At 47.3% G+C, this 22870-nt stretch overlaps 1 protein-coding gene across 2 annotated transcripts in view; it reads right to left on the bottom strand.

Moving 5' to 3' along the window:
• Window positions 1-22870, bottom strand: part of CPSF3 (cleavage and polyadenylation specific factor 3) — a 421648-nt gene that overhangs the window by 12008 nt on the left and 386770 nt on the right. For both annotated transcript variants that reach the window (XM_069606000.1, XM_069605999.1), the window contains one exon: window positions 18896-18992. In XM_069606000.1, coding sequence (XP_069462101.1) covers window positions 18896-18992 — 97 coding nt within the window. The remainder of the gene's footprint in view (window positions 1-18895; window positions 18993-22870) is intronic.

Genomic DNA, 22870 nt, shown 5'->3' on the forward strand with positions numbered 1-22870 from the left:
GTATCGACAGAGAAGCCCCTGCAAGGCCAATTTCTCCCTTTAAGTTGATGGGACCAATCAACTCCAAAGTAAGCCACCTGGACATCCTCTCGGAGCTGGTTGAAATTCCATTGCAGTTGCTGCTGGAACCGAATAGCCAGGGAGAGGAACACCAGATTGTGTGTGCTGCTTTTAGGCTGGCCAAGAGCTCCAGGAAGATCCTCTGGACTCCCAGAAAGCAGGACTGACCAAGCCTGATCCACCTCAACAGAGTGCTGGACCCCAGATGCAAGGAAAGCCCATCTCGACAGCCAGGAACTGCAGTGTTGCTATTTGCGGTAGACACAAGGAGCTGAAACGCTGAATTGGCACTTGTTTGAAGATTGCCGGTTGCGAGCGGTGACCGTCCCATTGCAGTGCAGGAGTCCCCAGAAGTCCTCCCTCTTGTCCCCATGACTGAGGTACAGGAACACCAGGATCTGCAGAGCTGCATAGGAACAGAAGTCATATGCTACACTTTTCTTCAACCTAAAAGGTACTGTACAGTCTAAGAGAACTTAACTCTTGTTGTGTAACCTCACTTGCCCTCGTCGTTGGAGACTCGGTTGCATCTGTAGAGTTGCTGCCAGCTTCTTTACCTCACAAGCCTAATCAGCTTGTGGCCCTACTTTGATTTCTTCTTATTCTACAAAGTCTTCTAAAACATTGTGCAAGACTTTTAATTACCTGCAAGAAGTGCTTCAGCTCACCTTGACTTTTGCTAATTTAACATTGGCTGCCCTGAATGACTTCTCTCCTCTGCTTAGGTGTTGTGTCTTCCTTCAAGGAAGGGGTTAACTGACTTTGCATTGGGGGGTTATTTTGAAAGTACTTACCTGCTGAAGAATAATTGTGTGAATACTGCTCTTCTTCTGAAATCTCTTTTCTTTGACACTCCTCAGTAGAGTTTTCGAAATGCAAACAGTGATATATTAATGTCCCCCAGCACCCTAACTATTGAAGTCACCTGAGGGTGTAGGTAGTGTCTGCGGGCCATCCCAAAAGGGTACTTACTGATTTAGAAATATTAATAGTGTGTATTTTTGAAGTGTATTTGAGTGTTAATATTATATTACCCCTTTCTGAAGAAGGCTTTCTCTGACTGTTAAACACATTAATAACTGTTTAATCAAGAAACCTTGTGTGCAAGAGTTTATTTGAATACTTGTCAGTGAATCTCTGTGTAACTTCCCTACAGCTCACATTGACCCCTTTTGAGATACGCCTGGCTGCTCAACACGCTACCAACCTGTGTAGTACAGACTTATACCAAAGGTTGGGTTCCTATTGCCAGGAGATCAGGGTTGTTATAGTGCACCCAAAGGGTACTGCATCCAATCTTGCCTAACATCCACCCTCTTTTGTCCGGCTTCTCTAGCTACTCTGCCTGTGTTTTTTTCACCAGGTTTATCAAGCCCTGGGCGGTAATGATTTGCTTCAACGAGTCAGGTACAGATGTAAGATTGTGTTGCTGTTTCTTTTGCTAAGGGTAGCTTTTAAGAGCTGTCTTTCTGTATACGGTGATAGTCATGTTTGCCCCATCTCGATCATTTTAGAGAAAAGAGTACTTTTTCTTTTTATTGACTGGACCAGTGTCCAAATCTTTATCCTCCTCCGATAGTCGATTACCTTTTCCCTTATATTTTGCCTGAACAGGGGGGAAATGTACATCTCTTACCTTTACAAGAGCATCCCCTATTGGGTCGCAGCTACATGGGCTCACCAATACTGTCTTTTGAATAGGTTCTGGATACTGGGCAGACAAATTATTATCATCCTTTCCTAGCCAGTTTTCCGGCTCCCTATAATTGCATGCTTCGTATATCAAGTAATGTTTCATTTGTCCGTGGTATCCGTTCATCGGCTAGGCTGATATTTGCGTTTTTCCACTTAGCCATGTCAGCTCTCCTTTTGTTCTTTTCTTGTATAACGGGCTTAATTATGCTGTGTAGGATGCTCATAATCTGCTCTGTATTCTTTTCAAGATTTTATTGAATAGCCATAACAAATCCTTCTATAAAGATCAACTTTGAATGTAACATGGCTGTTATAGTAGATAGATCCCTTATTTGATCATTTAGAGTCTCGTGGAGGTTTATGTATAGTGTTAAGGTTACAGTCAAGGCTGCTACTACCTCTGTATAAAGACAATTTTTTCTTAGGCACTTTCTCAATGTTGCCCGTTTCCATTGCTACTAGGAGGTCCTCATCCGAAGACGATATTTCAGAGGATTGATAAGAGTCCACTTCTCGTGTTTTTTCCAGATGTAAAGACTTTCTCTGGTTTATTTCTACGAGACCATCCTTCAGGACTGGGATTTGAGGATGGCATGGACTTTCCCAAGGCATTAGAGGCCGATTCTCTGTGGTTAGCATAGTTATTTAGCGCATTCTGCTTCTTAAGATTTGACAGAGATTCTGAAGCATGCAGAGCTTTTGATCCTTCTTTCTGGTGTTACAGGGAAGAGCTTTTTTGCTCTGTTTTACGGAAGAAAAAAATCTTTGTTTAGTAACATTTCCGAAGTTAGAGTGGAAGGTTTCCACAGAGTTCTACCCACAGGAAGTGGTGCTTATTTTGCCAGAGGGCGAATACAGGAATTGGGGTTACCAAATCTGTACACCGTAGGGGCGCGGGGGGCAGAGAGCCATGGGAGAGGACAGGCACATCTCATCGGATGGGCCCCCACAACCCTCCTCCCCTAGGTCCACCTGGTCCACAGCTGTTAGGCAAAATTGCATGCAGTGCCCTATGGAACCATCACATACAATTAGGACTACAGGTGTAAGCAAAACCAATCTTTGGTATAAATCTGCACTACACAGTTTTTGGTGAGCGAGCTGAGCAGCCAGGTTCATCTCAAGAGGGAATATGAGCAGTACAAGGATGTTACACAGAGGTCTTACAATCACAGTGGTTCAAGTAGACACACTCAAGGTTTCTTGGTAAAACACTTATTAATTTATTACACAGTCATTTAGAAAACATTCACTAGAAGGAGGCAACTTAATATTATACACAAACACTTCAATACCAAATCAATACGTTTCTGAGTAAATTAGGCTCCCCTGAAATAGGAGCAAAATGGATGGCATTTAGGTTCCTTTGAATGGGAGTAAAAGGCACAAGTTAATAGAATAGATTACAAATACTTTCTTAGGCAGTGCAAATAGTTTCAGTTCACTAGAGGACTCGATTCAGTTCAATAGGCCTAGGCCAAAGTCAATGGGCTAGTGTCTTGGATAGGAAAGAGCAGTTCTTGTAATAAACGTTAAAGTCTTTGCCAATGTTCTCAGAAGTAGTTTGTATGAAAAAAAATCAGGTTGGGTCACAAGCTGATTAGGCCTGCAAGTTGGGAAGGAAGGTTTCACAAACTTTCACCATGAGAGGTAAGTTCTCTCAATCATGTTGGCACAGTACATTAATATTTAGAAAAAGATGCAGCCGAAGACATTGGTTCCTGGCAGTTCCTGCAGATCTCATTGTTCCTGAGCCTCAGACGTGGGGATAAGAGGGAGGACTTTGGGGGACTCACTCCTGCACTGCGCGGGGACTGATCCAACAAGCTGGCAAATGGAAGATCTTCATTTCGAGTAGCTGTCTTCAAACACACAAGCTGGTGTCCTTCAACCAGCTCTGAGAATGGTATCCAGGTGCCTTACGAGTTGATTGGTCCCACCAACTCAAAAGGAAGAAGTCGTCCATGAAGTCGCTTCTCTGTCGAGATGAACTTGGCAATTCGGACCTGCAGCAGGGCTTCACCAGGCAAACCAACGGTCCAGGAGTTGCAGCAGTCCTCTTCCAGCTCGTCTTCGGTTCTTTCGTTCCAATGGTCAACTCTGCTTTCCAGTCCAAGAGACTCGCCTTTTAAACAGTTTTCTCCCTTTCATTCCAGCCTAGCTGTCACTCACCCAGCAGGGTGGCTGTCCTTGCCGGACAGTCAGCCAGCTAATCACGTCAGAGTACATTTGGGTCTCCTAGGAGACTAAGCACAGGGAGTTTCGGGCACCTCCCTCACTTCCATCCCACCCCAGACCCTCAGGCGCCAGAGGCGGTCTTCAGTCCTGAAGTCCGCCAAAGGCGTACGAACAAAGGGACCAAACCTGGTTCAGCGCGCATAGAAAAACTCTAGAAGGACCTTTCCAAAAAGAAACGGCGAAAAAAGATTGGAACCAGTTTAAACAAAAGGGGCTTAAGGCCGCCTCTTGTAAAATATGGCTCCCTCGAGTTTTAGCTACTGGTGTTCGCGGTTGGGAAAAATCATGGTAGTTCATTGTAAAACCACTGCCACCAGCCATTTCGATAGAAAAGGGTAGCATTTGACTGCTACATGAGTTTCTAGACACAGGGGATACTAGGTAACCCTTCCAGCACTCTATAGGAAGATGGTGTGTGCTGGGTATAGGACTTTAAAAAGACTAGTAAAGTTAATTTAACATTTCATTCTCTGGGAAACAGGAGTTTATCCCAGAGAAGGTATTTAAACCTTTTTGAAGTCTAAAAGACATCCCTGTGTTACTGCACTGAAGGTGCTGTGTAACACACATGAAAAGATGATGCCTATGGAGTTATCTTAAAACTCAATCAAAGAACACAAAAGTAAAACACACATCAATATACAAGAAAGAGTGGGGAAAAAAAGGCTCACATTCTCTCCAGGAAAAAAAATCAAGTCCTCAAAATCCAGCAAAGTTTCTGGGGTTCTCTAAGGTGAAGGGAATTAGCACATTTATGAGAATTCTCCCTAACAGCAGCTTTGGTACTTGAAGTTTCAACAGTTCCCCCCTGCAACACCTCCATTTGTTGCGCCCTTATAGTTCATGTCACTAGATACTTTCTAGGGCTAATCAGCATACTTTCATTTGTTCGTCCTGAGCCCAAGTCCTCTTGCAAAATATTGTCAGTGGCGGCCGTTGTGGCGCCAATCTCCATCCGGATATCAATGGGGCACATTTCCTGCCCCCCGAGGAAGCCCTGTACCACACCCCTCACCTCCAGGGTCGAGTCCCCGATAGGCTCTGCCTCTTTTGCTGACTCCCCTCAGTTTGTCTGCTCCTGGCCAGTTTGCGGTTCGTAACCCCCCCCCACCCCCACACACATCCTTGGGGTCATCCACTGTTTTCGCCATTATCTTTGGCGGTAGTTACGATAATTAAGTTAAAGGCATGGTCTAGTAAAACATTTTATTTAAAAAATAGATAGGCAACATAAAAAAAAAAAAATACTAGCATTCTACTTCCTATTAAAATTTTGAGCTATTCAAGCTCAAAATTTGCAAAAGCAACCACATGGGAGCATCCATTTTGTGAAATGGATGCCCTCCTGTGCTGGCTTTTGCTTTTGCGGCACTCATGAAGGAAAAGCCAGCCAGATGTAGTAAACAAAGGCTACCGCTGGGTGGCTTTCCCTTCATTAGTGATGTACGCGGAGGGCGGGGACCGGAGACCAGAGCAGCTGCAGCTGAATCTCGGTAAGTGCTATTTAAAAAAAAAAAAATAAGCACTAGCTGCGTTTTTTTTTCTAAGTTTTCCGGGCTGGAGGAACCCGGAAAACTTAGAAATAAAACCACAGTTTTAAAAACATATTTATGTTTGCGGTCGCTTTTGAAGCGACCGCAAACAAATACAACGTTATTGTGTTGGAAAACGCTGCGGTTTTTCTTTCCGAGTTTCTCAGGCTCCTCCGGGCCAGAGGAGCCTGAGAAACTTGGAAAGAAAAACCGCAGCGTTTTCCAACACAACCACGTTGTGTTTCTGCCTGCTGTGGCTATCACTTTGGGTCTCCGGTGCTGCCAACGAATGTGACAGGAATATTGAACTATCAGGACATATACAGATTTCATTTAGATTTAAGAGCTCTTTTAATCAATGATATTTGTACCGCGCACTATCACCACCGGAGTGGTCCCCTGGCGCTCTGAAAGAGGGGTAGGGGGGGGCGAGTTTGTGGGAATAAGCTGGAAAAGTGCAAGAGAGCAGTGATTTGCTGTTGGCAGCCTCAGCCCGGTGGGTTCGTTGGCTGGGCTTGGGGTGTTTTACGGTTGGTAGTCGTCGTGTGCTGTTGTGCAAGTCTATGTGCAGTTTGTTTTTTTGTTGCAGTGAAGTTTGTGCGGATTGCTGTGTTTTAGGCTTGTGGTTGTGTTTGGTTAGAGTTTGAGGTGTATGCAGAGGAATGACATTGTTAGTGGATTGGTTAGTTGGCTTTGCTGTCCTTGCAATTATGTCTAGGTGTGATGCTTGCTATCATTCACTATTCCATCTGAGTGTGTGGCGCTTGCCAATTTCAAAATTCTGTCTACATGTGAGGAAGGCTAGAGATCATGATTCCATTCGGCTGTTCCACTTGTCATCATTCACAGTTTCATCTAAGTGTGGCGCATGCTAACATTCACATTTCTATCTAGATGCGACGCAATAAAGTCAAGAGTTCCAGCTAAGTGTGGTACATGTTAACATTCACAATCCTGTCCAGATGTGACGCAAGCTAAAATTGAGAATTCCATCCAAGTGTGGTACATACTAACATTAATAATCCTATCTAGATGCGACACAGACTAAAGTCAAGAATTCCATCTAAGTGTGGTACATGCTAACATACATATCAAGAAATACATCTAAGTGTGGTAGATAATAACGTTCATAATCCTGCCTAGATGTGACGCAGACTAAAGTTAAGAATTCCAGCTAAGTGGAATCTAGCCCAAAATCTAGCCCAGAATCAAGTCCGAGCCCAACAATGGTAAGGATCGGGACCATTCAAACAGCCAGTAGTTGCCCAATCAGGGACAACTATTGGTTTAATTCATGCCCCACAACTAGAATCATTGGCACACTTATGTGGAGTGGGACCAGACAGACCCACCAACACCCTGAGCCACGCACACACAAAGGCATCACTAGGCCAAACAACAATACAGCCAAAGAACAAGTGAACAAGTGAAAAATCTCGTGGCGTGGCCAGTTTAGGGCACTAGCCACGTGCGTTAATCGCGGATGTGCACATTAGAAAACACAAAAATTGTAAAAATATTGCTGTTAGCAGCTCGTCCTTAGGCACGTATAAAAGGAGCCAAAATTCCCAAGCGTAGAAAGCTAGGGTGCTACACAAGTATCCCCATGACACTGCATTGTAAAATGCCATGTGCCATGTTAAACGTTACAAAAAAAGTGTAATAGTCAAAAGGGACAGTTTATGGCCTGATCAATCAATGTTTCAACTGTGTATATTTCATTTAAGCAACAGAGTATGAAAACTATAGTTTGTAGACTCTAGGTGTTGAGGAGAATTTTCAGTTTCTGTGCTAATTCCCTTTAACCTCAGAGACCCACAGCTCTTTTGCTAGAATCTGGGATCTTTTGGATTTTTAACCTCCTCAGTGAGTGGTCCTTTTTGCCACTCACCCATGTGTTTTTCTCTGACTTGGAATTTTAACTGTTTAATAGAGTCTCGTTAAATCCATTGGCATCTGTTTTTTGCAAAGTGACACAGACCATCCTCTGCAGTGCCACTGAGAAGTCCCTTGGAGGGGGGGGGGGGGGGGGTTAGAGGGTTCTCATGTAACTTGTTACACTAACTTGGATGGCTGGTGGCAGTGGTTACTTTTTACTATTTTTTGTGCAAGGTACTAGCAGGTGGATTTCTCAGCTGCAGTACAGCACCCATGGGTGAACATTTTTCCATAATGGCCACTGTCTTCTTTTTTCGCCATTTCTTGTTAGTTCCTTCTGGGTTTTAACTTTGTCGTCTAAACTAGGTTTGAGTCCTTTGTGTGTTTTGCCTTTGGCAGGCTTCAGCTCTGAAGCACTCCCAGTCTCCAGTGTGCCTGGGAAGGCAGGAAGTGAGGAAGGAGCCCAAAACTTCACTGACCTTTGTTTGTAGGCAGGCATGCTGAAACCAGTTCCAGCTGGGCGGGTGGCTGTCTTAGAGGACAACCCTCCCCCCTGTGTGATCGACAGCTGTAGGGCTGTGAATGAATGGGATTTCTCGTAACATGCAAGGCTCTACAGGCGGAGTTGACCACTGGAACACCATATCAAACAAAGAGGGAGAGCAGAGACCCCCAGCAGCACCTTCCAGGACCGCAGAAGCACCGGTGAAGCCCTGCAGTTGTGCTGACCCCTTTTTCATTTCAACAGGGAAGATTTGTGCAGGACGACTTCCTCCCTTGGGCTGGTGGGACCAACTAGCCTCGACCTTCATTTTGGCGCATTCCCCGACTTGCTGCGACTTTCCTAGGCTGCAGAATCCCATTGCCGGGGGACCCCTGACCATTATAGAGTGTATTTTCTTCCCGAGAACGAATCCGGAAAAACTTAGTGGGCACCTTTAAGGACCTTCAGAAGCAGGAATTCTTCATCCAGAGTCCCCTCACCAGAGTCCAGGACCGAGGAAACAATAACCGGAACTTATTGTTTCTCTTTGGCGCTGAGAAAATGTTGGCAGAACCACAAAGAGCCGCGGAATCATCTGGAATCCATTGCTGCCGAGTCCCTCTCCAGAGTGATGCCGCAGAAGACCGCCAGACATCCTCTCTTTCATCACCACGACCAAGGACCAGGAACAAGGGACTGCATCACCGCATGAGGAAGGCATCTAGCTGGAAACTCTTCAATTCTCAGGTACTGTGGGGCTTGGGGTACAACTACCTTTTGCCATTTGTAGTGCTCCCTTGCTTGGAAAGCACTATTTTAACCCATTTGGTGTTGACCTCAACTCACCTGTGTAGGCCTTCCAGATTGTGCTCCATCAAGTGGGCTCCCCTTGAGCTCCAGTGATTTTTCAAGGAACTCCTGAGAGATTGATAACATTTTTCTAAGAAAAACTGCATCAGAACTGCAAATGTCCAATTGACTTTGGCTGTCCCGGTTTCCTAAAGGCTCCTCTTCGGATCCCTATTGGCTTTAGCAGTGCTTATTCCGTTACAGGTTTTAATTTTTTTTTTAATAAAACATTTCATTGGTTTTAAGCATAGGTAAGGTGGTTACACAGTAAACATTACACAGAAACCTAATAATCAAACCTAACAAATCCGATCTATCCGTTAATGCAGTACAGTTCGACCACAGGTTATTCCCAATCATTGTCCCACATGCTGCAACAAACTAATTCAGGTTGCATCTTCCCATTTTTGCCATACCTTTTTTTCTTTCTGTGGGCATCCTCTAGCTGTATATATGCGTTGTTCGATCAACATGCAGACATTCACACCTGCTATCCATTGCGTAACCAGTGGGACAGTGTTAGAACCCAATAGTTTCACTATATTGCGCTTAATAAGTCCTGTGGTCATGGAGAGAAATAGTTTTTCAAAGCGTGCCGTTTCTCCCGCCTCCTCCTCAATGCTCAGCAGCATCATTTTTTGGATGGCACGGCCCAATACGGCAGTTAGCTTATTACAGCACTGTTGCCAAAAGTCTCTGCTCTGGGGGCAATCCAACAAGAGGTGGGAAAAGGTGCCCTCTTCCTGCCTGTAAGATGTTTAGCTGTATTAGCCGGAGCCTGACAGTGATCGCAGTTTCTCGTGGGTACATTAAAGCTATCACCCAGTCTTAGGGTTGTATAGGTCCAACAGCCCCCTCCCATGGCGTTACACATGACAGAGGTGATTTTATTAGAGATGCGTTCTATTAGTAGAATTCCAGGTCTGGTATGCGGAGTGGAGCATTCTGTAGGATATATAAGAAGCGTGGTACAGCCAACATTTTGAAGAGTGCTGCCCTTCCCAGTAATGTCAACAGGAGCAGCATCCAGTGTCAGACATCAGCAATGAGCCTCTCTGTAATCGGGGGTAGGTGCCTGGTTACATATTCTGAGAGGTCGTTCGTGACCTGAATATCTAGATCTCGGAAGTGTGTTAGTTCAGTTCGGTATGGGCAGTGTGAACGGATTGCTTGGATCACTCCTTTGATCGGGAAGAGAATAGGGTTATTCCAGTTTACTTTCAGTCCGGTAAAGGTCCAGTATAATTTTAGTATTTTCATGACTTTCGGGCAAGACCGAACCGGGTCTCTCAAGTAAATCAGAAGGTCATCTGCATTCAGGGAGACTATCTTTGATATGATATGACATATGATATAATATGGCATTTGTAACGCGCCTATACACAAGTGTTTCAAGGCGCGACGAGGCAGGGAGGGGGGAACAAAGGGAAGACAGACAACGACCCTACTAGGCCTCGTGTCATTCAGATCGCGCAAGTGCATGGGTAGGGGGAAGGGAAAGTGCAAGGGGAAAGGGAGGGGGGAAAAGTGCAGTACAGGGTAGAATAATAGATAAATAATAGGGCCAGCTGGTGGCAAGTGCAAGGTAAGTGCAGACAAGTGCTGGGAAGGGGGCTGTAGGGATACAGAGACAGTCCCGCAGTGCAGAGGTTGCCAGGGAGGCAGTGCAAGTGGAGAGTGGCTGGGCCAAGGACCGAGATCGGTGAGAGTGGCCCAGTTGCAGATTCAGTGCAGTTTCAGTCAAGAATTAGCAGGGGAGAGGGGGAGAGAAAGCAGAAGCAAAGAGGAAGGTTTTGAGGTGCTTCCGGAACCAGAGATGTTTCTCCTCAAGTTTCAGGGAGGCAGGAAGGCTGTTCCAGAGGGGGGCCCGAGATCTACCCCCAACTTGTTGCTTGGAGAAGCGGCTGACCCTGAGGGAGTTGGAGGCGGATGAGCGAAGAGCTCGAGAAGGAAGATATTTAGGAAGAGAGAGTTGAAGGTATTTAGGCCCCAGAAGGCCTTATGGACAATGCAGAGGGTTTTGAACTTAATCCTCGCAGTCACTGGGAGCCCGTCAGTATAGAGGTTTCAGTCCGGGAGAGATACGGTCCCTGGACTTGAGGCCAAGGACAAGTCTTGCAGTCCTGTTCTGGATAAGTTGCAGAGGGCGGAGTGTAGAGGCAGGCAGATTTAGATAGAGGATGTTACAGTAGTCCAGCTTCGAGAGAACCAGGGCTCGGGAGACAGTGAGCTTCTGGGGGAAGGAGAGGAAAGGAAGAATACCTCTGAGGAGGTGCAGCTGGTAGTGTGACTTCTTAGAGACGTCAGATATGTGAGGAGAGAAGGAGAGTGTGGTTGACGCCGAGGTTTTTTGCCTTGCAGGTAGGAGCAGGAAGAGAGGCTGGCCAGAGAGATGCAGGGAAGGAGGGAGTGGGTGTGCCGATGAGTAGAATCTCAGTATTACTGGCATTAAGGCAGAGGTCATTGGCGGCACACCATTCCTGGATAGCAGACAAACAGTCAGAGATGAGGGAAGGAGAGGAGGAGGCCGAGGGTAGCCTAAAAATGAGCTGGGCATCAACCGCATAGCAATGAAAGTTGGGGCAGAGAGCAGCGATGCGGTGGGCAAGGAGTGCCAGATACTGGTTGAACAGCCAGGGAGAGACGTTAGATCCCTGGGGGACACCACAGGTAGAGAAAAAGATGTCAGAGAGGAAGGACCCCAGTTGGACTTGGGAGGGTCGAGGAACGAGGTCAGTCACTCCAGAGCCTGACCAGCGATACCCAGGTTATCACGGAGACGGTTGAGCAGGATGGCATGATTGACAGTATCAAAGGCAGAAGAGAGATCGAGCAAAATGAGAACACACGGAGTGTTGGAGTCAAGGCTCGAGAGCAGGTCCTCACTGATGTTCAGGCGAGCAGTTTCCGTGCTTCTGGCAGCTCTGAAGCCAGACTGGTCATGAAGACTACCAACAGATTCAGCATGGAGATTAAGCTGGGAGATGGCCAGTTTCTCCAGGAGCTTGCCCAGGAAGGGAGTGATGGAGTTTGGGCGATAGTTAGCCGGGCAGGAGGGGTCGGAAGAGGGTTTATGAGGGTGCACAAGGGAGTGCTTAAGGGGGGGATGGGAAGACTCCAGAGGAGAAGGAGTGGTTGCAAAAGTCAGCCAGGGAAGGAGCCAGGGAGTTGATGTGGTCCTTGATAGTTTTGGAGTAACAGGGGTGAACCTGTTTTGACGAGACCTTCATAGATCGGACTTGTCTGGAAAACTTGTCAGCAGAGAAAAGGGGAAAGGCAGAGAAGGAGGGAGGAGGGGTGGCTGCAGAAGGGCCAGAGGAAGAGCAGGGAATAGAGGGAGGGAGGCGATAGGAGGAGAGTGAGGACAGGATGTCCTGAGTTTTAGAGATGAAGTGTGAGGCCAGTGCCGTGCAGAGGGTCTGGGAGGGGACAGGAGAGGTAGAGACTGCAGCAGGATTGGCCAGCTCCTTGCAGATTTTAAAGAGTTCGGCCAAATTGTTAGATGCCGCAGATATGCAGGCTTGGATAAGGGCTCTCTTCTTGGTGAGAAAGGAGAGCCGGTAGTGCCTTTGGAGCAGGCGGCAGGCCAGTTTGTCAGAGGATGAACATGAAGCACGCCATTTCCTCTCTGCCACCCTGCACTTGCGTTTTAGGGTGACGAGATCCGAGTCATACCAGGAGTTACATTTGGATTTGGGCTTCAGGCGGATTCTCATGACAGGGGCAAGGATATCAAGAGTATCAGATATAGCAGAGTGGAGCGTGGAGAGGGCTGTGTCTGGGTGGGAGTCAGCCGAAGGGGGGGGCGGGGCGAGAAGGTGGCAGTGAAAGCCTCAACTGACACGCGCTTCATGGGTCGGATGACCGAGAAGGAGGGTGGCAGTGATGAGGGTGGCTTTGCCTGTGGGGTAGGGAAGGTGAGGTGGGAGGATAGGAGAAAGTGATCACTCCAGTTGAGAGGAGTGGAGAGAGGGACGGAGAGGGGAAGGTCAGAAGAGATCAGAGCATCGAGGGTGTGCACTGCAGAATGAGTCGGCCCAGACGGGAGAATAGAGAGTGAGAGAGTCACAGAGGGGGAACAGGAGGCATCCAGGTGGATGTTGAAGTCTCCAAGAAAGAGGAGTTGAGTGGTTGAGGACAGGAGTGAGGAGGAGAGGTCCGCCCACTCAGAGAGGAAGGAGGAAATTTGACAAGGTGGGCGATAGATAGTAGCCACGGTAAGGGAATGGCTAGGAGAGAGAGAGTCGGCAGACAAGGCATTCAAAAGAGGAGTAGGTCTGCGTAGGAGTGACAGTGGCAGGAATCCACTCAGGGAAGATAAGGGCCACACCCCCCCAGCACGGTTGGGCCTGGGCACGGAGAGGATCTTGTAACCGTCTGGTAGGAGTGTGTCAAAGCTGGTGACAGAGCTGGCCGTGAAACCATGTCTCAGTGAGACCGAGGACGTCAAGGTCCAGTTCCTCAAGAAGGCGACAGATAGAGGAATGTTTGATGGCAGAGCGAGAGTTAAGAGTGGCAATGTGGAGAAGGTTGCCAACCTTGAAGGACTTCCGGGGAGGGGTACAGATCAGAGGTATGCCCTGCAGAGGTGAAGAAGGAGAACGAGAGGGGGCAGGGAGGGAGGGTGGAGGCAAGGTAGCCGAGGACAAAGGAGGGGGGACAGCAGGAGACGAAAGGAAGTTGATGAGGCATGGGAAGTGTCTATCAAAGAGGTGAAGGTTGGCCTGAGGCCAGCAAAAGCCCTTCCACGCGGTATTATGGATTAAGAGTATGGCTAGGGGGTTCAATGATCAGTGCGAAGAGTAATGGGGACAGGAGGCACCCCTGTCACGTCCCCTTTCCCAATTGAAAGGCTTGCGAGGGCCAACCACTTACTTTAACGTCTGCCATCGGAGATTCATACAGGAGTCAGACCCATCCCAGGAAGGAAATCTGTCTGTATGAGCTACACTGTTCCAGGGGTTTGTGCGATTTGGGGATCCCGATTATAGTGGCTTTGCGGAGGTCAGGGGGTAGGAGCCCCTGCTCTTTGCAATGCAGGAACATTTGAAGTAGGTGTGGGGCCATCTCATTCCCTCCTAGCTTTTTCCATATGTCAATCGGGGAAACCATTGGGTCCCGGAGTTTTCCGGATTGCAATTGTGAGATGGCAGCCACCACTTCCTCCTCAGTAATATCCGTTTCCAGGAGTACTGTTTGTGTTGGGTTTAGGTAGGGGAGGGTAATGCTATCAAGCACTGTTGTGCCGATGGATCGCGTCTGGGGGTTTGTATAGGTCGGCATAATGATCTGCAAAGCCCTCTGCAATATTGCTGTCTGACAGCAGCGGTTCAGATTGCATGGTTTTAATTTCCCTTACATGTTAGAGACCATCATCCCTATGCTCCAGCCAAGCAAGAATCTTGCCAGCCTTATCCCCAGTTTCATACATTCTCGTACGCATCTGAGTGGGCTCGCTTAGCATTATCTAGGGAGACACTACAGAGGTGTTCCTTAGCTACCAGAAGTGAGCAGTGCGTATCGGGTGACCCACTGCCTATGTGCTCCGCTTCCTTCTGTAAGGCTTCCTGCTCTGCCTCAACTACCATCTAGCAATGGGCTTTCTTGTGAGCCGATGTCCAGGAGAGAATCTCACCCCTGAGGACTGGTTTGTATGCCTCCCATAGAGTCACAGGGTTATCCACCGAGCCAGTATTCAGCTCAAAGTATGTGGTCGTGGTCTCCTGAACATGCTCAATGAGTTCAGCGAAACCGAGATGGTAGCTATTTTGGTGCAATGAAGAGGGAGTGGGGGAGGCTTTCTATTCATGGTTAGTTCCATCATCAGGGGGAGTGGTCAGATATACCGCGTGTAAGCAGGATTGCACTAGTTGCTCTATGTGCATCCATCGTTGGGAGGAAGGAGTAGTCCAGTCTTGAGAGTGAGTCATGGACCCCGGAGTGATAAGAGTACCCACGTTCTGTCTGGTGCAGGTCCCGCCAGATATCTTTCGGCTCAAATGCTGAGATGAAGGTGGCAAGCTCGGTGTTTGTTTTAGGGTTTTTACCTCGCAGGTGTGTGCGGTCCAGCGATGTGTCCATAGCATCATTGAAGGCCCCTCCTATTACCCAGATATCGGACGTGTGGGCTGCAATTACGGGTGTGATGTCTTGTATCAATTCAGTAATTAGCGACAGCAGAGCATATACTGCTAGTACCGCAAGAGTTTCATTCCACAGTGTGCCCTGTAGTAACACAAATCTGCCGTCCCTGTCCTGTACTACTTTGGATAGTTTGAAGGGGAGTCTCTTGTGCAGTAGTATTAGAACCCACCGGGAGCCCATGGAGAAACCAGCGTGTCTTGCTATGCAATAGTTGGTGCACCAGAATAGGTTGCACGTCGTCCGGGTAGGTGTGTTTCTGTCAGGAGAACAATGTCCGGGTATGTTTATTAAGAAATGGTGTGACTAAGCATCTTTTGATCCCATTACCTAGGCTATTGACATTCCATGTCAGAAATGTCAGGGTTTTAACATTATCTCCGGCCATTTCTATACATAGGGCGGTGTAGAAAGGATGTCTCGCACGTGGGAGTCGGACCACTGGATTGCAGACAGAAGGCACTTATACATTCCGGCCGGTGGATCGGAGAACAACAACTAATTTCACAAACTTCACAACTTTCCCACCCCCCCCCCTCCCTATACGCCATCCAAACCTGAAGCATCTGTCGCCCGAACGTTTATTAATAGACGAAAACAGTTGTTTGCCAAACAATCAAAACCAGCATCATACCAACAAAGCTACGTCGCCGGTCCCGCAAACTCAAGTGTCCAGCAGCAGGGGCATAACGTTCTTAGAGGGGGTGCGTACCGGGCTGCACAGCTTGAAATCTTAGCATGTCTGGCGTCTGAATCCTGGTCCTCTGTGTGGGGAGCATGCAGTCCATGGGCCTGCATCTGATTGGCGGGTTCATCATCCAGTCTCTGAAGGCCGACATGCCTTCATAGACTGGGTGACGGTGGATCATGGTCTTGTTCCTGTGACTGCTAAATCGGTGTTTTCCGATCAGGTGGCGTTCAAGGGTTTCTATTCTTGTTAGCCTTTGTGGCCCTCCAGTCCCCTTCGATATGTTGCCAGGCAGTCTCTCCACTTCACCTCCAGTTCCGCCCACCTCCACGCATCCTTAGGGTCCGTGAAGTGCACTGTTGTATCTTTGTGGTATATCTTAGGTTGTGCTGGGAACAAAAGGCCATATTTGAAGTTTATAGATTGAAGTTGCATTTTGAGCTGATCGAAGGATTGTCTGGCCCGCTGTACTTCTCTCGTATAGTCTGGGAAGAACGCGATTCGGGAACCGTTGTGCCCTTAGCACGAGCCATCTGGAGCAGCGCATCACAGTCTCTTATATTTCAGGAGTATTTTGCAATCACTGTGCGGGGCGGTGCGCCCGGTGTCGGTCATCCAGATGGCATACGGTGCGTACGTTCAATTGTGAAGAAGTTGGAGAATGTTTTGGGTTCGAACATATCTGTCAGCCACTGTTCCAGAAACAGTTCCAGGTTTGGCCCTTCCGATTTTTCGGGCATGCCCAGGATGCGGACATTATTGTGCCGCGATCTTCCTTCCCCTTCATCCACTCTGTTGCATCGTTTTCAGTCGTGCCATGACTCTGGACATCTGTTCCATGCTGGTATTGTGCAGAGCCGGGACTCGCAGGACAGTGACTGTCGATGTGATTAGCCACAGGTGTCAATGACGATTCACTCCGCTCACCTGAGGATGCATGGCAGGTCAGTTGCGGGCAGGTGCATGTGGCCCTCTCAATCTCTGTAGTACAGTCAGGATGTGATTCCTCCCTATTGGGTTCTGTGTCGCTGTTTCTCCGGCGTAGTCTACCAGTCGGACTCACTTTCATCTCACCCTCCCTGTTTCCCTCGTGTGTGGGGCAGGGGGGGGGTTGAGGGGAGATCTCATTGTGTCCACTTGGTCTCTCTGGTACTGTAAGCCTAGGTGTTCGCGTAACCTTTTGAGTAGGTTTCGATCTCCATCCAGTGGCGTGGGATGGTCAGGGGCAAAACAGCTGTAAGTGTTTTTAAATAATTGTGGGGGGGCTGGTTGGTTGATGGATGCCAACAGCACTGTTTGTTCTATGGTAATGTACAGCAATTCAGGGCAGAGGTGTAGGTCATCAGGTGCGCCTCGATGTATGAGTCACTGGATGCAGTGCATTCACAGCCCAGCTATTTGCCGTGTCTCAATTGCGGTGCAGCGAGCGGATTGCCCCGAGACAGTGTTCATCCACTGGATGGAGGCGGTGTGTGACCGAGACTGTAGATGTATGGTTGCTGCGTCACTTTCTGCTTCCCCAGCCACTTTCTGATAGTGGGCTTTAGCACATTCACATGGGGTGGGAGGGGGGCAGCGTTTATGCTGTGCCGTAGCACTGGTGTCCTGTGTAGAGTCTAGTGTAAACTTTAAGTGTGTTATTTTGCAGTGGGTAATCTCCACACAGGCCAGGGGATGCCACTGCCTCACTGGTGATGTTCCCCGGGCGTCAGCTTCATTTTATCTTGCATTCTACAACACGGCAGCACCCGGGGGGATGGGGGGCGGTGGGGTTGCAGACAGACGCTGAACAGGTCGAGGAGACCAGAGGGGGCTCGCCTCCACGCCGCCGCCACCACCACCAGGATGTAGTCTCTGGGGCCACACCAGTGTTCGTTGCCCCTCCTCTACCCTGGGGGTCCACAGGCTCAGCGGCCGGTCCACAGCCAGCACATCACGGGGCTGGTGTCACTGATGGCTGATTTCCACCGTTACTCAGCCCCCAGAGGGTGCCAGGCAGTCTCTCCACTCCACCTCCAGTCTCACGATGCGTGTATGGCACCAGTGGGTCACACATGCCATCTTTGTTCGGGCTGGTGGTATCCGCACCGTCGTCAGGTCCAACGTGGCACTCAAGGGTCCACCGCTCCAGCACCCCGGGTCCACAGATCTGTCGGTCCTAGTGCTGGGTGTCATACCCTGGGCGGCTCTCTGCCGTGGACGGCACTCACTTGTGGCCTCGCCTGCGCCCGGCAACCATTTTAGGCTCAGCCACGCACGCTCACAGGCTCGCAGCTCCACCGCAGATGTCTCCAGCTATATTCCGCGGTTATCAACCAATCTTCATTCGCTGGCTCCGCCTGTGATCCCCAGCAGGCAGATTCCTTTATTTATTCATTTGCTTCGTTTTCAGGATGTTTTAGCAGGATGTAAGCTGGCGTATCAGGGAGCTCCAAGGGACTAGGTCCACATTGCTCGCCGGCTGGCCACACCCACTACAGGTTTTACTGGTTGACACTATTACTGATGGGATAAAAGACTGCCTGCATCCCTTTGGGAGAAACTTACTATTGAACCAACTGAAAGTGTGTTCTACTTTAACTGTAACCCTTTTCTCTCCCAATCTCAATTTTGTAATGGTGAACAAAAGTAAGTGCTAATATTGACCTCGATTGATGCCGCTAAGTGTGCTGGAACATGTTTAGCATAGAAAATAATTACTCACCTGCATTATTGGTTCTCGCTTAAATGAATTCTATCTTTCATTCAATGTTACTATTAGTTACTTCTTTTTAAAGAATGCTTAATTTGCCTTGTGTATATATAAATATATAATTTAATATAATTAAGTGTTTACTTGGTGCCTTGTGTTTACTGATTTCATTGTGCTACTCTACAGCTCCTCTACAGCTCCTATTAGCCCATCTAAGATAAACCTGGCTACTCAGTCCCTCTATCAACTTGTGTAGTACAGGCATATGTTAAGTGCCACACTAGTTTGGCTTTACAAAATTGTACTTAACACTAGGCCAAGATGCCCAACAGGTTATGTTTAAATGGCATGTTGATAGATCTAAAAGGCAAGCAAGGTTAATGGCCAAGGCCATCGACGTCGTGTGGGACGAGCCAGACAGGTGCAGTAGTTATTAGAGATGAAATGCCATGTTTCAAGTGTTTAAAAAAAAAAAATAAAAAAAAACAGCAAACCATAAAAGTGAATATAAAATAGTCATATGGTACTTTCCACACAATACTTCAGTGAAGTTGCTTAATTTATCTTCATAAACACTGACGCTCGAAACTAGTATCAAAATATCGCTATCGAGCAATGTGATTAGTTTATCGACATACCCGAGTTTCCACTGATAAATTTGCAGTTTTTCCATCCACCGTGACCACTAGGATTGAATCATCTTTAGAGCTCACACAGTCCTCTCCAAATATGTCCCTGCAATAGAAAAAAAGCTGCACTCACAAAGAACTGATTATCCGGTTTGCATTCAAAATAGTCACCCTCATTATGCTTTGGTCAGTAAACACAGAATGCCTGGTGGTATGTACTGGCAATTATGGAATGTCAGAGGAAGCTGAGATGTACGTTTAGATAACAGGTAAGTCCTGCTGACAGAAAGCCAAAGCTCAGCTGTGATTACTTGAGTCAAGCCACATTTGCATGAACATACACATTATGATACTAGGCGCTCACTTGCAAATATAGACCAAATGGAGGCCAGGAGAATATAACCTGAGTGAAGACCAGCCTTTAGCAAAAGATTTTTGAAACAAAAAAATATAACCAAGTTTAATGTCTGATATACAGGACAAAAACAACAATGGACTTGTCAACTTTTACATACAAGTACGACCAATTATTTGTTTAAGTTGTATTTTAGCTGCGTGGTTTTGCACCATCACTGCTGTATGTGTTTCTTTTTTAAAATTTAATATGGTTGGTTTATTACAAACCTTTCATAATTACATTTCATTACCTCCCATCCCACAATAAAAACATCTAAAAGGAACAACAAGGTCTCAAGTACAATCTAGAGCTTCAACACTTCCTCCAGAATTGATGTTGCCGCCAGAATCAATGAATTATCTTTCCCAATTATCAACATTTCCCACCACGCCTCCAATGTTAACGTTTTGCATCGAGTTGCCACCTCACTCATTTCTTTCTTGCAGTGACCAACTCTGTCAACAGGTGTTTTGTTGGCTCCACCCTATCTGGTGTCTTACAGAACCTAGAAAATTGGGTATTGTCCTAAAGTTGCCTTCTCGCAGAGAGGACCTCTCTCGTTGGCAGAATGTTCAATCTTAGCATCATGAAAACATTTCTGTATCTACAGCTCGGAAATTTCACAAGATACCTTGGCAGTTGGTTTATCGACCTTCGTTCGTCAGCCAGATCGAGCGGTAGCATGTACATGCTTCTTTTGTCTATAGTATTAATTCAGTCTGCTCGCTGTATCTGGTTCTTAGCCTTATCAGGGTTATTTACAATAACCTCTTCAGTTAGACCAAGTGTTTCCAACCATTGCCTACATCTCGATTTCCAGGGGTCCACAATCCCATCCTCTCCCCTTTCCTTACCATTCTTAACACTTTAAGATTTCAAAGGGAGGGGGATTTGCATCCTCTGCGCATTTCCGATTTAGGCTCAGAGATCTCCACCTAATCATTGAGTCTAAGGACTGCAAGCCCAATTCAAACCCAATCAGGGAAACAGGTATAAAAAGGTTATGATTGGAACCAGCGTAAATTTCCCAAATCTATTCTGCGACATTTTTGTCTGTGCTGCCCACTTTCCACACTTCAATCTCAGTTCCTCCATCCAAAGTATCTCATTTACATTCCAATTGATTGAAACTCCCAGGTAGGTTATTGAATCTACACACGATTTCGTTTTTTTTGTACATTTATTCTCAATTAATTTGCCTGGAAATAGAGTTCTAGCTGGGTCAGCCTCCTCTGTAATCCTATCAGCGTTTGGTTCATAACTACCAAATCATCCACATACATAACCCACAGAATTTGTTGGTCGTGCAGCATTGGAGGAAACGCCTTTACCCCCTCTTGGTTAGAAGCCATATCCGATGGATACAAATGGAATATCGTTGGTGAGATGGGACAGCCTTGCCTCAATCCCCTAGAGGTTTGCATTGAGTTGGTAAGGAATCCCTTAACAGTCATTCTTTTTCTTTTTAACTGATTTTATAACGTTTTTCAAAAGGATATACAGACACTTTCAACAAACAGTACTAACGTTAAACATTCCAATTCCCCCCACCCCGCGACCCTTCCCCGTCAGAAGGGCTACCATAACAGTCCATCCATTGGGACATTGAAGCTAATAAACAAGACCAAAAGAAAAAAATCAGCTCTTCCTGGCGCTGAGCAGTATGGATATCTTTTCTGTTAAGCTAGGCTGACCCCACCAACACAAGCTGCCAGAGGAGACTTAACCCTGGTCATACAATTCGGCTTAGAGGCTTAAGTTTTCCCCTCCCTCTTGCACTAAAAAGGAACTCTACTCAATCAAGAAACTTCCCATATTATCATTAATCATGGGAGACAATTTATCATAAATGAAGAAATCCCACATTTTAATTAACAGCTCCTTCTTAGTAGGGAGTGGTCTTGCCTTTGCACTTCTGGGCTAGGACCACTGTACCGGCTCTCAGCATTGCGCACCACAATTTTTGGGAACCTAGAGGTTTCTTAATCAGCGGGTGGGGAGCTTAACAAGATCTAGAGGGGGCATAGGGACGGAGCCAAGCCGACCAGATTCTTGATCCAACTAAGGACTTCAGACTAATTTACCTGCCCATTTGGAGACTCCCACCACATTTGGTACCATGTTCCCCGCTGTCCACATTCCCTTGGGCAGAGTGGGGAGGACCCCTTAAACATCTTGACAAGCCTTGCAGGGAGCAAACGCCAGTAGTGAAGGATCTTGAAGTTATGCTCCATGGCTGACGTGTTCAGGTTCCCAGCAAACATTAACTTAAACAGTTTCCCCCATGTATCATCCGCTATCTCCTCCCCCGCCCTTGTCTCCCAGCAGTGCTTGAAGTGTTGCCTCCCCTTCAGGTCCGCCGTGACCAAGATCCTATAAATCTTAGAGAGGACACCCATCCTTGTTGCTGATTCACAGAAGATTTTCTCCAAAGGGGTAAGGGCATGAGTGTTGTTAGAATGCCTTTTTTGGGGTCGGTCAAAATACCCTCACGGCACAGGTATTCAAGGAAATTTATGTTGTGCTCTCCCAGGACTTCTACCAGGGGTTCATACTCGAAGGTGCTCTCCCTGAACAGTGGGCTACCCTCTCCAACTCCCCCCGCCACCCACATCCAACCACTGCTGCGTATTCCCGAATCCCTTGTTTCCCAGGTCAAACGGGGCACCTCACAATAAGCTCAGGGGAGAGGTTTCGAGAGGAGAGCATTTGTTTTGTTATTTCCATAGACCCCATAGCACCGATTAAGTCCGGATGGGTCCACAAGAGGTCCCTGACATTCTTAGGGTGGGCGTGTCTATCTTCTGTATATGACCAGTATGTCTTCTATCAGGTGCTCCAACATAACTCGGAGCTGCATTGCTTTGAAATATAACCTGAGGTCCGGGAGGCCAAAGCCCCCAGAGTCCCTAGGGAGAGTCAACGTGGCGTGCTTAACTCTGGGCCTTTTCCCTTTCCAAATAAACTAGTTCACCATGGCTTGTAACTTCACAAAAAAGGTTTCTGGCAGGGGTGAAGGGACGGCGGAAAATAAGTAAAGAAGGCAAGGGAGAATGTTCATTTTCACTGAGACCCGCCCTCCAAACCATGAGAGGGTGAGGAGAGCCCAACGCAGAAGATCTAATCCTATTTTTTCCAAGTGGGGGGTATAGTTCACTTCTACTAATCTGGACAAATCACTGGGAAGGTTAATACCCAGAAATGAAGAGGATGAGTTCTCAACTCTCATCCCACAGACTGTCTAACTGCCCGTGGTCACCGTCTCACCTGCCCCTATGGACATCCAGTGGTTGAAGTGTACGAAAAGTAGTGGTGGAACTATGTTCCCTGCTGGCCTGTACCCATTCCCCACAACCCCCATCACCACGCCTCCTCCAACACACAATACAAACCCCCACAAACATGCACCTGCTGTTTAAGGAAACGTTCAGTGCAGTGCACTGAAAGTGCAAGATTCAAATTATTCCCACACTTGTTTTAAAATGAAATCATTCCGAGACGGTTTCTTTTTAAAAGAAAGTATATGAACAGTAAAACTTGATTTAAAAAAGTAGAGCATCACCGCTCCCGTTCACTTCAACCACTGT

Source organism: Ambystoma mexicanum, chromosome 4p, assembly GCF_040938575.1.
Source record: "Ambystoma mexicanum isolate Mex_15411 chromosome 4p, UKY_AmexF1_1, whole genome shotgun sequence".
Classification (NCBI taxonomy): domain Eukaryota; kingdom Metazoa; phylum Chordata; class Amphibia; order Caudata; family Ambystomatidae; genus Ambystoma; species Ambystoma mexicanum.